We start from the raw sequence: 14,492 nt of genomic DNA on the forward strand, positions 1-14,492 counted from the left end.
ATGTCTAGTTCCATAATTATCTCTAGATCTCTATATAGATGTGTAAAATAAAATCATCGCTAAATAGAATATAGAGCGTATTTACATTCTGTATCTACACAGGAAACCAGATGCCGACGGCCAATCACACAGCCAGCTGGACTGACCGACAGCAGCAGTGGCCAGTCACACTGAAGCGTGGATGATTGAAGGGGGGGCGACTTGGAGTTTGGTTTAGAGGAGGGATTGTGAAGCTGTGGAGCTTTCATTGCTGGAAATGCGCTCTTTGTTGCCGAGGAATATTGTTTCTGTGTTTCATCATCTTTGTGACTATCGCCAGAGTTAGTACACAGAGCAGAAAAACGTGGTGTTCTTTAGTGAAGGATTAGGACCAGTATAGCAGACCAACAAACGGCCCGGTGTACTTTATAAAAAAAAAAAGGTTGCTGAGGCTCTCGGTGCCAGTCGATCACCAAATAAGTTCCGTTCAGATTTGTGATTAGATTTCGATTTTTTTCCTGGTGTCTTTTCTTCATGTTGTATAAATCCCAGATTCGATTTGAACTAAGGGCATCACAGCCACTTGATACAAACCTGAGCCACATATTTGGACCCTAACAGCCTCCCTCGCCAGACTTCTTTGTAAATGTGCGAACGTTTTCTTCAATCGTGTGTCTGTTATCTGGTCCGTTCAACTTTATTGATCTTACTCCAACAGGAGATTTCTCTCTGTAGTGTAGAATGGCAAAGTGTAGTCACAAACTCTCCAAAAATTCAGCTCACAAGATGATTATCGAGCATCACCGCCCTCTCTATTCCATCTAACGTGAGCAACACCTGAAATGGAGCAAAATCTTCCAAGAGGATCCATTATCAGGCGAAGAATGAGGGACAATTACTGCTTTTGAGAGATTTTCTGAAAACCAGCCAAGTAAACGACCTACAGAGGGATGAATATACAGTAGATGATGTAATTATGACACCCAGGCCTTAATTATTTGTAGCACCCTTGTGAAAGAGGGCCTGGACGGTGACTGTGGCCAGAGCTGGCAGTGTTTTCAGTCTCTTTGTGTTCTGAAGAGTGTAATGGATCTCTGGTGGAGCTCTGCAGCAATGAAGTGAATTTAAAGAACAAAAAGAGGAACATGAAATTGTGCATAATCTTTGTCTAAAAGCTCATTTGAGCACAGCTATCATAATTTAGTCGTCTGGTAGTGCTTGCTAATGTGCACCGTTCCCATGTTTGTGCCCAGCCTGTTAGATATGTGTTTCCATAGGTGTAAATATGTGTCCCCCCCCCCCTGCCAGAGTGTATTTGTTGAGCTGCCATTAGCTTCCTGTGCTCTACAGAGTTGAGACACATTGGAAAAGTTGGCTGTATAGATCCTACTGGGTGTTCCAAGGCTTCTTATTGGCTGCTGAGTTTAGGAAGTGTGAGAATAAGAGGAAATGCCCTCAGCAGCGGAATAGCTGAAGTTAATTGAGGAAACAGCAAAGAGAGGGAGAGAGAGAGAGAGAGAGAGAGAGAGTTCAGAGAATGCTCACTAAAAGAGTCAAAAACTCAGTTTCCCATGGAAACAAGCATCCCAACAATTCAATGGCCTTTTGAGTTTCAAAATAAAAGGAAACAAATGGTTGAGATAAGAACAGCAAACTGAAATACAAGTCGAATAGAAACACCTCACGATGTCTAGTGTTTGTTAGAACTATTCGTGTCGTAGAATTAAGAGGCACATAAAGAAACCAAGGCAACAAGTACCCACTTCTCCGCCCTCGTCACAGAGAGTCTGCACAAGGAAAAGGTGGTGGGTTGTTTGAGTTCGTACGTCGGGTGTGTGGTTGTTTATGTGTGGAAAACAACAGGAAGCGGGGGTTGAAAGAAAAGGAAGCAACCGAAAAGGAAATTTAAGAAAAAAATAAATAACTGAGGCTTGTGTTTGTCTTTTTGAATGTTTTATGAACTGGCTTATTAAAGGTTGATTGTCCTTCGAGCCAGACGGACTGTTTGGTTAGACAGCGTAGCAATGCGTGACTGATTGTCCGTAAAGTCTCGCTGACCACTGAGAGGAGTTTTGTAGGCCCCGGTTTGAGCCGTTTGTCAACAAACGTCAATTTTTCTCCATCTTTGTGTCTTATTTCACCATAAAATATAGCAGCATGACAACAGCTTTTTTTTTCTTCTGCATACTGATGTTGACTTGGATTTATGAAATGTCGTGTGCTGTCTGGGGAGCTACCCTGTCGACAGAGTGGGTGACGAAAGAACAGAGATGTAGAGGTGATAATGCAACTGAGTAAAAAGTCAAAAGTCAGACAAGAGTGTGTGCGCGTGCGGGTGGTGTGTGTGCCAGCCGATCAGAGTCCAGAGGAGGAGGAGGAGGAGGAGGAAGGCAGGGCTTCTGTTAGTAATCATCCAGAGACAGAAGAGAAGAGGGGAATAATAAAAGGGGTGGAAGAGGGAGAAGATTCAGTCACATGAGGGTGCAGCACTGGCAGCGTTTCCTCTTGTCTGTACCTGTGGCAGGGGTGAGGCCGGGCGGGGGGGCCGTGCTGGCGTCTGGGTTTGCAGGGGGCGAGGAGGCGCTGTCGGGGTCACGGCCGTCAGACGACAGTTCCGTGCTGATGGCCTCGGACGTGGCCGGCCGCCCCGACACGAGGTCGGCCGCCGTGCCGTCGATGATGGAGAGGTCGGTGACCGTCTTCTCCCTCAGCGACTTCTCGTCGTCTTCGTCGATGAGCACGACCTCGGCCTTCACGGCGCCGTCGAAGCCGAGCAGCCGCCTGCTCTCGCTCGTGTCTTCAACGTCCTGGTAGCCGAGGAACACCATGGTGACCGGGTGCTCCACGCTGGCTTGGGGCGGGGAGGTGAGCTCGGTGCCCGGGTGGGCTGAGGACCCCGGTTGGGCCGTGATGGGAGCAGCGGAGGGGGGCATCATGCCCAGTCGGCTTTCCCTCTGGAGGGTGACCTGGGCTGGTGGGCTAGAAGGGATGGATGGTGGGGCGCAGGAGGGTGGGGACAGATCGTCAACATCTGCTGGGGAAATGTAGGCCTGCGGGGCAGCCGGGGTCACCGTCACCTGACCCCTCCCGCTGTCTCCTCCTCGTCCCGCAGGTCTGGCAGCTCGCTGGAGCAGCTGGTCGACTTGCACGGAGCTCCAACCGTTCTCTACAGTGGTGGTGGACACGCCCCCGGAGGAGGCGACCTCGTAGACCACCTTCCTGCCGTCGTCGTAGACTTTGACCCCACGCGACGCCGCGTCCAGCGGGCTCACACGGTTGGCCGACAGGACGCGCTGCTCGCCAGTCTGCGGGTCGTGCTGCACGTTGATCTCCATGGCAAACATTGCTGTTAGGAGGGGAGGTGAGGGGGAGGAGGGTGAGAGGAGAGACAAGGAGGAGGGAAGGGGTGATGCACAAAGGGTGTAGGGTTTGAAGGAGGAGTGAAGGGGTGGGGTGGGACCAGTGGAGGAGAGGGGGGGGGGGGGACAAGGTGGAGGGAGTGAAGCGTGAGGAGAGGGACACAGTGTTCTCTAAAAACTCATATATAGGTTTTGTAATCAAACTGACACGTATGCAATTAGTAAAACACAATGAAGGTCAGTGAACTCTGATTTGAGGACAAATGGATTGTACCTTTTGGCAAACTACAAATATCTCGTATATTAAGGTCACTTGGGGCCCGTTTCTTACGTGTTTCTAATGATGTTAAATGTTCATCTTTTTTTTTTGGAGAGCTACGCACGGCCAACTGCAAAGTCGGCAGCACTATATACAATGAAGCAAACATGCAAGATAATGAACTGAATAAATCTGAATACAGATTTCCTTTTACTATCTCAACTTTTACTAACATACGCTTTCTTTTTTGTGTAACTGCGATTTATGTTTATTTATGATTTATAACTATTATGATTAAACCTAAATACAAATATTGAGAGTATAAACGACTACTAGCCAAGAACTGTATTACTGTTATTATTACTAAGAGTAAAAACTGCAACTAAAAAGAATCCCACTAAATCCAAACAAAAGTTAATTAACATAAAAACTTGTGGTGTAAAATAGCGCCACAATACTAGTATACTAAACTAACAAAGCAAAGTTTAAAAACTATATGTCTCAATGCTTTCCCTATCTGATTTCAATACTTCTGCTACAAATAAGAAGATAAGCTGAAGCTTGAACTAATATCTATTAATACCGCTGTGTTCATGCATGTAGATACATACTGGTTAAGTTATGTGGAAGAACACAAGTATAAACTCTGAGTTTATCAGTGTGTTTTTCTCAGCACATGTGTGTAACTTGTCTGAACCTGTGTGTGTGTGTGTGTGTGTGTGTGTGTGTGTGTGTGTGTGTGTGTGTGTGTGTGTGTGTGTGTGTGTGTGTGTGTGTGTGTGTGTGTGTGTGCATGGTGTGTGTGTAGTGTGTGTGTGTGTCCGTCCGCTCTCCATGTGCGTACGAGTTTATCCTCGTTATAATCCAACTTGGCTGCGGCCCAAAACCTTCCTGTCCTCCCTCCCTTCGCTCTCTCTTCTCTCCCCTCCCTCCCCTCGCCCTCCTCTCCTCCCTCAGTCTTACCAGGTCTTGGGTTGGCGTGCTCTCCGGATGCCGGTGGGCCGGTCCGGGGCTGCGTGGCCGGGGCAAGGTGGTTGGGATCGGGGTCCATGCGGTCCGAGAGAGGGGCGGACATGCAGCCAGTAGCATCTAGTGAGCAGGAGCACAGGAGGGCAAATGACACATCGTCAGTGGGGGAAAGTCGTGAGGGGGGGGGGGGAGAGAGGGAGGGAGAGAGAGAGAGAGGGAGGAGAGAGAGAGAGAGAGAGAGAAAAAGAGAGAGAGGGAGGGATGGAGAGAGCTAGAGAGAGAAAAAGAGAGAGAGAGAGAGAGGGAGGGAGCGAGAGAGAGGGAGGGGGAGGGAGAGGGAGAGAGAGCGAGAGAGACACACACAGGCACACACACACACACGCACGCACACACACACACACACACACACACACACACACACACACACACACACACACACACACACACGCGCACATGCACACGCGTGCGCTCTAACATCAGCCACATGCTGATAAACACACAAACACACGCATACGCACACACACCTCAGTGATGTGTGGCCACACCTAAACACAAACCCACACACAGTCCAGCCTCCCAACAGGGAAACGAACCACACCCCTCTGACCCTGCCCGCCCCTATTCCTTACACACACACACACACACACACACACACACACACACACACACACACACACACACACACACACACACACACACACACACACACACACACACACACACACACACACACACACACACACACACACTCTCCTCGTCTCTGTTTCTGTGTCCACGGCAACTCTAGTACCCCTGAGGTTCAGTGCTTATGCAGCAGAAGCATGTGTGTGTGTGTTTGTGTACTTGTCGCAGCTTTTTGTGAGTCTATACGTGTGCGTGTATGTGTGTGACGGCAGGAACAAAGCTTTCAGGGCTTATGGGGGCTTGTCGGTGAATAGAAGGGGATAAAGCCAGCGACTGCAGGCTGCAGAGTCATGGCCTTGTGTGTGTGTGAGCTTCAATAGTCTCGCTGAGCCGGGTTCTGTGTGTGTGTGTGTGTGTGTGTGTGTGTGTGTGTGTGTGTGTGTGTGTGTGTGTGTGTGTGTGTGTGTGTGTGTGTGTGTATCTGTATGAGGGACTTTTTTGTACCAGTGTGTGTTTGCGTGCAGGTACGTGTTTGTCTGTGTGTCCCTGTGAGTGTGACTGGATGTTTGTTTGGGGGTTCAGCAGCGAGTTCTGGCTTGCATCTCTCCTGCCTCAGCGAGACTATTATCCACACACACACACACACACACACACACACACACACACACACACACACACACACACACACACACACAGATGGACAGTTTAGGACTGTGTTTGTGCATTTGTAATGTGTGTGTGTGGGAGAATCAGAGTTCATACCTTCATCCTGGGTCATCAGACTCTGAAAGAGAGACAGGAGAACATATTTGTTGAGCCATAGCAGAGTGATGTGGGACAATAAGAGAATAATGGACTTTATTTAATTGTAATTTATTTAATAATGAGGTGAAATTTCAAATAATATTTGTTTCTTGGAAAGTTATCTCGGCATTTTCTTCTTCATCACTATCAGTGTTCCTTTCAGTGTGTTAAGATGCAGTACTGTTACCACTTTTATTTTGAAAAGTGATATTACATTTCAGAGGTAAAAATTGATTTGTGCGTCTCCAATATTTAGCACTGCAACAGCATGACTGCATGTTAATCAGTTTTACAGCGCAAGTAAAAATGAATTGTTTTGTAAACACAAAGCTACTTAGCAGCAAAGTGTCTATGCGAGACAGTTTTTTTTTTACTGTTTTTAATGTGCTCTCAGGAAAAAAAATACGATATTAATGTGTAATTAACTAGAAACTGACAATAGATTGCGAGCAAGTCTTTTAAAGTTATGTGGGGTGGGACTAGTTACTCCACTGCTGTAGGTCATTACCAACGCGTTAGGGCAGAGTGTGACCATACTTCTTGTTAAAGCTGACAATTAGGGGCTCCACAAGGTTTTAATGTTCTAATTGGGTTTGCAGGATATCAGATTATTTGCTCTATCCAATATGCTGATACTCTCCAATTCTTTTGGCTGATGCCATACTGATATATGCACATCGTTTTCCACCAAACTGCAGAAACGATCAATGCTGTTGTCCAAATGACGTACTTCCCTTAATACACTTACAAATAGCGCTCTTCCATGTTAGGACTTTTACTTGTGTCGTGCAGGATTTTCATAGTGACTAGTATTGTTTCAAATCTCACACTGCCGTTTCGCACTGACCGGAAATAACCATTATTACTCTGCCCACTGGCAGATGCAGACAGGAAATACAATACTTAAAAAAAAACATTAACTATGCAAAACAAGAAGCTAACTTCAGCTTATGTATTACAGCATGCCATATTTATTTCTATGTGAAATAATTGTAAGATTCCTCAGATTTCAACAGGCTTGGATGATGCTCTCAGTGAAACAAACAGTTACTATCAAACCACGATTTCAGACACTTAAAAAAAACCTAAAAAACTCCACCTCTTCTCCATCTCACTCCTTCATGTTGCATCCTCTTTTACGCTCAAACAAAGAGATGTGGTGATCCTACGCTCCAGCAACATGGCGTTGAGCATCAAGCATTGACACCAAATTAAAGTGCCATTTTATTGGCAGAAATATATAAGCATTTCATTTTAAAACCGTTATCACCCTGTCCAGATGACATGCTGACATCACTGGTCATCTCCAGTTCTTATACCTTCTGCAGGTCTTCTATCGAGCGCTCCGTCTCTTTCAGACGTTGTCGAAGAAGTTGCTCTTTGGCTGAGATCAGAGATTCTTCACTCTCAAGAGCACTGATTTCAGACTCCAGCCTGCAAACACACAAACAGAAACAAAGGGATCAGTTTCTGTTAGTATTTTGGAAAAGCTGGCTAATGCTGCTCTGTAGAGAAAAAAGTGCTCAACAAAGTGTGAAGATAAAACATTTTGAATTTGTCTTTCATCAAGACAGCAGCGTTTACACTGGATTAGTCCACGGGGGTTCAGTCTGTTCTTAATCCCTCGTGGGTGCGTTTGCGCAGACCTTTTGAAGTCTAAAATTCTGATCGGGACGTGTGGCAAGTCGTGTGATCAAAACACAACGAATGACTTATATAATGCAGAGATCTGAAACTTGCACCAAAAAAAAAAAAAAAAAGTACAAGCAACTGGCCGAGAGTTTTGTCTGGCAGGAAAATCTCGACATCCTCCTTCAGCAGGTTGATGAAAGATGTAGAGCAGTTTTGCAGTGGTGTGATAACGTCATGCTGTGTCTGCCCTTGCTACCTCCAGAGCCTTTAGGAATGTCTTTACAACCAACTCTGCCACTTTGCAGTCTGGAGACGCGAGTACCATTCCCTAAATTGCCCCTAAAATACACACACACACACACACACACACACACACACGCACACACACGCGCACACACACACGCACGCACGCACGCATGCACGCACGCACGCACGCACGCACGCACGCACACACACACACACACACACACACACACACACACACACACACACACACACACACACACACACACACACACCACGTGGACATTTTAAGAGATGGATGTAACAACAATTCTAGGAAGCAGTCAGGGAGGAGGACCAGGGGTTGCTTCCTCACTTCAAAATACACTCCTCTGGGACGAGAGGAATTTGTGCGTCAGTGTGTGTGTGTGTGAGAGAGAGAGCGTGTAAAAGAGATATTAAGGTTCATAACAATGGTATCAACAGTCAAGTCTTCCCACAGTATTCAATAATTAGTAAGAGCTCAGTCCTCATATCAGCATCAGTGACCATGAAGAAGCTGCAGTACACACTGTTTGGACCGTACCGTTTACGAGTAGAGGGACATTTTGTCTGAAGCACGTTAGAGAAACTTAACTGTTAGCATGGGTAGCAGATTAAACACTGAGAAAATCAAGCACCGAATCTTCAATGTTCACTAGAAACGAATCTGTTGTTTGTCTCTGCTGGCTGTAATCACGCAGAGCTTACATGTGAGACGGCGCTCTCTTCTGAAAAGTAACAACAACAACAACAAAGAAATGGCCTCATGTTCCCTGAAGGCATTGTGTGGATCAAAATAATCACAGCAGCTCAGGGTCAGTGAATGTGGTCAGAAATGAGATGATTCAAGGCTCCGTGTATTCAAAAAGAAACAAGAGGATTGTCCTCACTATAGCGAGACTGGAACAAATATAGCCACATAGGAAGACTGCTATTGTAAAAGCTCTGTCCATTCTGAAGAGCATCTTATCAGAGTGTATTGTCCATTACAATGCAGCTCTTTCTGAACCGGAACACTGGATGCTTATTCATTAATTCAGTTCATATCTACAGCGCATTGACAGCGAGTGAAAGAAGCTCATTACAATCTTATTTTTTCCTCCAGTAATTTTGAAGCGTTTTGTCCGACTTCACGTCTGAGTGGATTTTGTGGTCGAGGAGTACATACTGCAGTCAGTTTATTTAATGCTCTATATTTAACTCTAGCCTTGATGGTAAGATAAAGAATTACCCAACACTGGACTGAGCAGCAGAGACGGCATCAGTGTGTGATCAGTTCACGTAAGGAGAGCTTAAGAAAGTCCAACATAACAGCACACATAACAGTGATGTGATAAAGAAACATGGGTAACACTTCACTTAAAGGTGAATTCATTATCAATGATTCATGCATGATTTAAATATTACTCCATGCATTAATGCCTCATGAATGTTCAGGAAGGAACATGAGTTCAAAGTCTTTCATTCATGATCTCGTGCATGAACAGCACATTAATGAAAGCATTAACAAAGGTGAGTACATCATCGGTGATTATGTTGTTTTATTAAACATTAAAATGATGAATTCTCTCCAAAAAAAAATAATAATTTGACCACTGAACCAAACTTGTCAGCACAGAGCGCATTCTACCATTTCTTATTTTAAATGTACAATTTTTGATTCAAATTTGTTTTAGTTCATGCATTAACTAACGATAATTAATAACCGTAAAGTGTTACCGAAACATCGAAAAATGGAATGGGACAAAATAAAGGACAAACTCCGGGCAGATTAATTACAGAGACAGGAAACAAAGTTGAGAGGATAAATGGTTTTAAATCATTATGCAATTAAGCAATTTTGACAGAAAAAGGCACAAGAAGTTGCCGAGTTAGAAAGTCTTGCCATATTCTGCATCCAGCCTAATATCCAAGTGATTAAAGGCTAAAGAGCGATGAGTCCACTGCCTGTCTCAGCAAGATGAATTTTTCATGTTGAGTTCAACTTTGGTTAAAGACACACAAATCTGAGCATCAGCAAAGAGTTTTTGGATTGCTGACCTTTGATGAAACGGAAAGCAGGGCAAGATGGAGTGAGCTTTATGTTTTATTAGCCGAGTTGCGTCATCCTCATTTACTCATCATACTGAAAGGAAGTGTTCAAGAGCTACGAAGAATTTATACGAGTCCTTTCCAGACACTAAGACGGGAGTCGCTGCTACAAATATGTGCTTCAAATCAATTGAAGTTATTGTCATTAGTAGTCACGGTAGCTTGCTAAATGTTTGCTCAGAGACATTTAAAGGCATAAAATGATTACTGCATACGGTTATACAGTTGGCGTGATCAGACTATCCCACTTGCAGATGTTATATTGTCAAAAAAGATGCAGATAAATAACTGTTGGATCACCTCAATTGTCTTATCTGTAACTAAACCACCAACTGGAAGTCAATCACAAAACTCAGCAAATACACAGAAATGTAGTGGCCGTCTTCCTCATCTCCCCACACTGGCAACCGCCTTCCTTTTCCCCTCCATACTGAAAGATTTTTTTTTTTTTTTTTTTAACTCTGCAGTACTCTTGAATTGACACATTAAGACCCACTCTGGGAGTACAAACATACAATGTGTGCGGTGGTTGTCGGGAAATGAAAATTTCCTCAATCATGTCTTTTATCTTTACCTCCAGTATGTCTTATCTGACCGCAGCAGATGTCCGTGCACACCATTTTCACTCATGTGGCTGCTCTTCTCTGCTCCTCCTGATCTTATTTCCTTTCTCCTCCCCTTTCTGGCGGGAAATGGGTTTTACTTTTGCTTCCTCTGAGCTGCGTGAGGTCTTGCCAAAATGGCAGAGAAGGAAGAGTTTTCTAATCTTACGCATTATTACTCCATCAGAAAATGTATAAAAAGCATCCCACGATGCAATGACAAACATATGGAGCTCATTGTCATCGATTGCCTCTATTGCACATAAATCCTTCTCAGCTACTTGGAAGATGTGAATAAATGCTCCCATCGCAAACACATTTTTGATCTCAATCTAAAACCGCATCTGTGAGTATGGCCTGTCAGTGTTTATGAAAAATCTCAATAATATCACAGTTATCCTCCTGCAGGGACTCATTCAGTGTCTGTGGTATTTCATGAGTTTGCACACTGTAAAAAATACTGGGAAGGTAAATCCATAGATCAGGGGTTTCCAACCTTTTCCCCTCTAAGAGCTACTTTGACAAAATGAAAGTTTCTGAGAGCTACTCATGTTTAGTAACATTTATTCACATTGCTGAGCTCCACCAAAACCAGCTGAATAAGTTTCTTTTATGTGAACAATAAGAAATTGATACTCTTCACACACATTTTGTATCACAGCAGCTTAAATTCAACGGCATCTGCAGTGTTTTTTTTCCCTGTCTGCTTTTAATTTGAAAAGTCAAGGCATTCAGTCAAATAAATTTGATCTCTCACTCACTCAGCGACAGACACTAGCTTTATAGCTCTGGCCCCACTGTTGCTGTCCAGCCAAAAATATATTTCTGTTATTTATGTATTTTATGAGCACACGTTTCTTTTCAGCTCTGCTGCGTTGTGCAGGTGCGTTGCTGGTTGCAGTGTCTGTCCTCTGATCTCTGTGTGTCTCACGAAGGGCGGAGCTCAACCTCTGCTGCATTGACACGGTGCTGGAGGAGACACAGTGAAGGACAGGGAGGGGAGATTGTGCGCTTCTTACTCAATGGCGTTGACAAGTAAAAAAAAAATAATAAAAAAATATATATAAAATGTTGAGGTAGGAAATGGCAAACACTGCGTTGTCCAAACCTTCAGCGGCCTACTTACAAACGGGTACAGAGCTACGCGTTAGAGATTCCTGCCACAGGCACCGAGGATAAGTAAAAAAGAGGGGCAGAAATAAACGGAGGTGGAAACTAAGTAGGCATGAAATGATGAAGCAAAATTGCATCATTTATTCTCATTACACAAATTAACTGTACATCATAATAATAACAACAACAACAACGACGAACTGAAATATATTCTAAAGTTGCGTGAAATGCGTCTCCCAGTGAAGCTTCGCAAAAGCAGCATTTGCTGCAGGGCCGTTAGATCGGATGAAGTGTGTCTTTAATTGTGCCGCTGTGTGGCTGCAGAGATGGGTGACCAGAGCAAAGAGAGAGGGGAGATGGGGATGCTTGTGTCTGGCTCCCTCTAGTGATCAAACCTCAAACATGGTCGAAACTGAGCACGGAAAGAAAAGAAGAATTATCTTCATCTTCATCTTCATCATCATCATCATCGTCGTCATCATGACCCTTCCTGAGGTGACAACGCTGTGTTTGCAGTGCTGTGTTATGAGATGAAGAAAGCGGCGGAGAGATTGACTGGTTTAGAGAGCTGATACAATGGGTTATGAATGAAGATGATAAAAACCTGCAGTGGGTCAGCACAACGTCAGCTGTCATTCATAACCATAGATCTTGCATTATTTTTTTTGTATGCTTTATCCTTTATAAAGTCCAGGGTCCTTTAAATAAATAAAATTTGTAAATACAAAGTATAAACAGCTGCACATCCATCAAGTATACACTTAAAACCAGATATATAACTATAACTAACTACTATACAACAACTAATCAACTTAAAATGTCTAATTAACTTTATTATACAGAAAGTTTATTTTGTCTGTGTGTGTGTGTGTGTGTGTGTGTGTGTGTGTGTGTGTGTGTGTGTGTGTGTGTGTGTGTGTGTGTGTGTGTGTGTGTGTGCGCGCGTGTGTGACATGGGGCCATGACCCACCACTCTCCTGTTTTGCCCTCTCTTTATACTTGCAGGTCTGACAGCGCTACTATCTCTGTGGCAATCCTAAAAGAGACCAGTGATGTCACCGTCCCCGCCCCGTCAACCAACCGCAGGCCAGTTGCCATGGATACGCCTGGGTGGGCAGCAACTGCTTTCCACATCATACAGGAGGAGGAAGAACAGACATCTGGTTTTATGTGTGGTAGGATGTGTGTGTGTGTGTGTGTGTGTGTGTGTGTGTGTGTGCGTGTGTGTGTGTGTGTGTGTGTGTGTGTGTGTGTGTGTGTGTGTGTGTGTGTGTGTGTGTGTGTGTGTGTGTGTGTGTGTGTGTGTGTGTGTGTGTGTGTGTGTGTGTGTGTGTGTTGGAGTGCTGTCAGAGATACAAAGACAGACAAAGCAACGACAGGCTGGGAGGATAAAAAGAGGAAGAAGGTCGAACCAAACTGTGGAGCTAAAAATGAAGTTGTATGTGTGTGACAGCAGCAAACTGCTTTCTAGGTGCACTTCCTCTTCTGGAGTTTTTCTTGTACACTTTGATGAGGCTGAAGTAATCTTACTGGCTGAGGTAAGCCTCAGTGGGCGGGGCCGCAGCTTTTCAAGCTGTCAATAAAAGTAAGTAGTCAAAGTTAAAATCTATATAGGGCAGTTCAATATTGACTATTTTGCTGATACACTTCAAATTACCAATTTATCCCAAAAAGAGAAAAAAGGAACAACTAGTCTGAGTAAAAGTATTTAATAAATGGCCTATATTTTTATATAGCCATATATATATATATCCCTATATCTGCTTACAGCTGCATTTACTAAATGTTTATATAATACTCAGAAATGCTAAAAAGTGATGAATATAGAGAGATTTATAAAGGTACAGATGAACCTTTAGTGTCATAATTTTTGAGAAATGCATCCTCACATTGGACTGCCTAGTCCAAAAAGGTCAACAGTGAGCCACTCTAATTATTTTCCTACATGTTCATCAATTGTGAAATATTGCAGTGCAAACAGAAGAAAATCAAAATGATCTTTTGTACAGTCTTGTTAGTTTTCAAGTTAAAATCTTAAAAGGTGAAAGGTCAAACCAACTTTTAAAAGTATGCAAGAATCTCAGCTTCAAGACTGAATATTTGTGTTATTTATTGCATGTGATACAGGTTACCACATGCACATCATGTGGCCTATCAACCAAAGTCACAGTTTAAAGTCAGGCCATATATCTGCACTCAGGCTAACCGCTACAGGTAGAAATTCACCCGACTTATTCCTGTTTCTGTGTCACAAACTGGACACGGAAACTGGCATTAAAACACCTGCCTGTTGTTTTCCTGCTGTAATGAAGACCAGGTGAAATTAAACCCATTGGCTCATATTAATTTCAAATTCCCATCACTTTGATAAGATGCGGGATGCACATCATCCATCCTCAGCGCTCTTTTTTGACACCGGGTTGTGATTATTTTATAGCCTACGTTCACACACACCCAGACGCATCAGCTGTAACTCGCACACTTCTTTGATCCTTTCTACATTTGTCATGAATGATTAACTGTCCTGAGCTCAAATTCACAAACAGAACTAACAATACATTATACGTCTCCTTCTCTTTCTGTCCCACGTCTAAATGCGTCCCATTGTTTCCAGTTTAAAGGGTACAAAAAGACAAATTACTGGTTGTGCTACAATACAATACTATATATATAATACAATATAGAAAATGCTTCCATTTATAACTTTGAAAGTTCTGTAGCTCTTTACTTAAACTTTGCAAATGTCATCTCCAAGGCTTTAAAAAGATGAATCCTTAAAAAAAAAAAAAAAAAAAA

The 14,492-nt window shown here is 43.6% G+C and overlaps 1 protein-coding gene across 3 annotated transcripts in view; it reads right to left on the reverse strand.

Moving 5' to 3' along the window:
* Nucleotides 1-14,492, reverse strand: part of palm2akap2 (PALM2 and AKAP2 fusion) — an 87,369-nt gene that overhangs the window by 34,976 nt on the left and 37,901 nt on the right. For all 3 annotated transcript variants that reach the window (XM_069704425.1, XM_069704417.1, XM_069704408.1), the window contains exons 5-8: nucleotides 7,314-7,428; nucleotides 5,953-5,974; nucleotides 4,561-4,686; nucleotides 2,495-3,325 (exon numbers count right to left, since the gene is read on the reverse strand). In XM_069704425.1, the coding sequence (XP_069560526.1) occupies nucleotides 2,495-3,325; nucleotides 4,561-4,686; nucleotides 5,953-5,974; nucleotides 7,314-7,428 (1,094 nt within the window). The remainder of the gene's footprint in view (nucleotides 1-2,494; nucleotides 3,326-4,560; nucleotides 4,687-5,952; nucleotides 5,975-7,313; nucleotides 7,429-14,492) is intronic.

Source organism: Brachyistius frenatus, unplaced genomic scaffold (genome assembly GCF_029030835.1).
Source record: "Brachyistius frenatus isolate BFR_SWC_R1_liver_20210118 unplaced genomic scaffold, ASM2903083v1 Contig_3, whole genome shotgun sequence".
In the NCBI taxonomy this organism is placed as follows: Eukaryota; Metazoa; Chordata; class Actinopteri; family Embiotocidae; genus Brachyistius; species Brachyistius frenatus.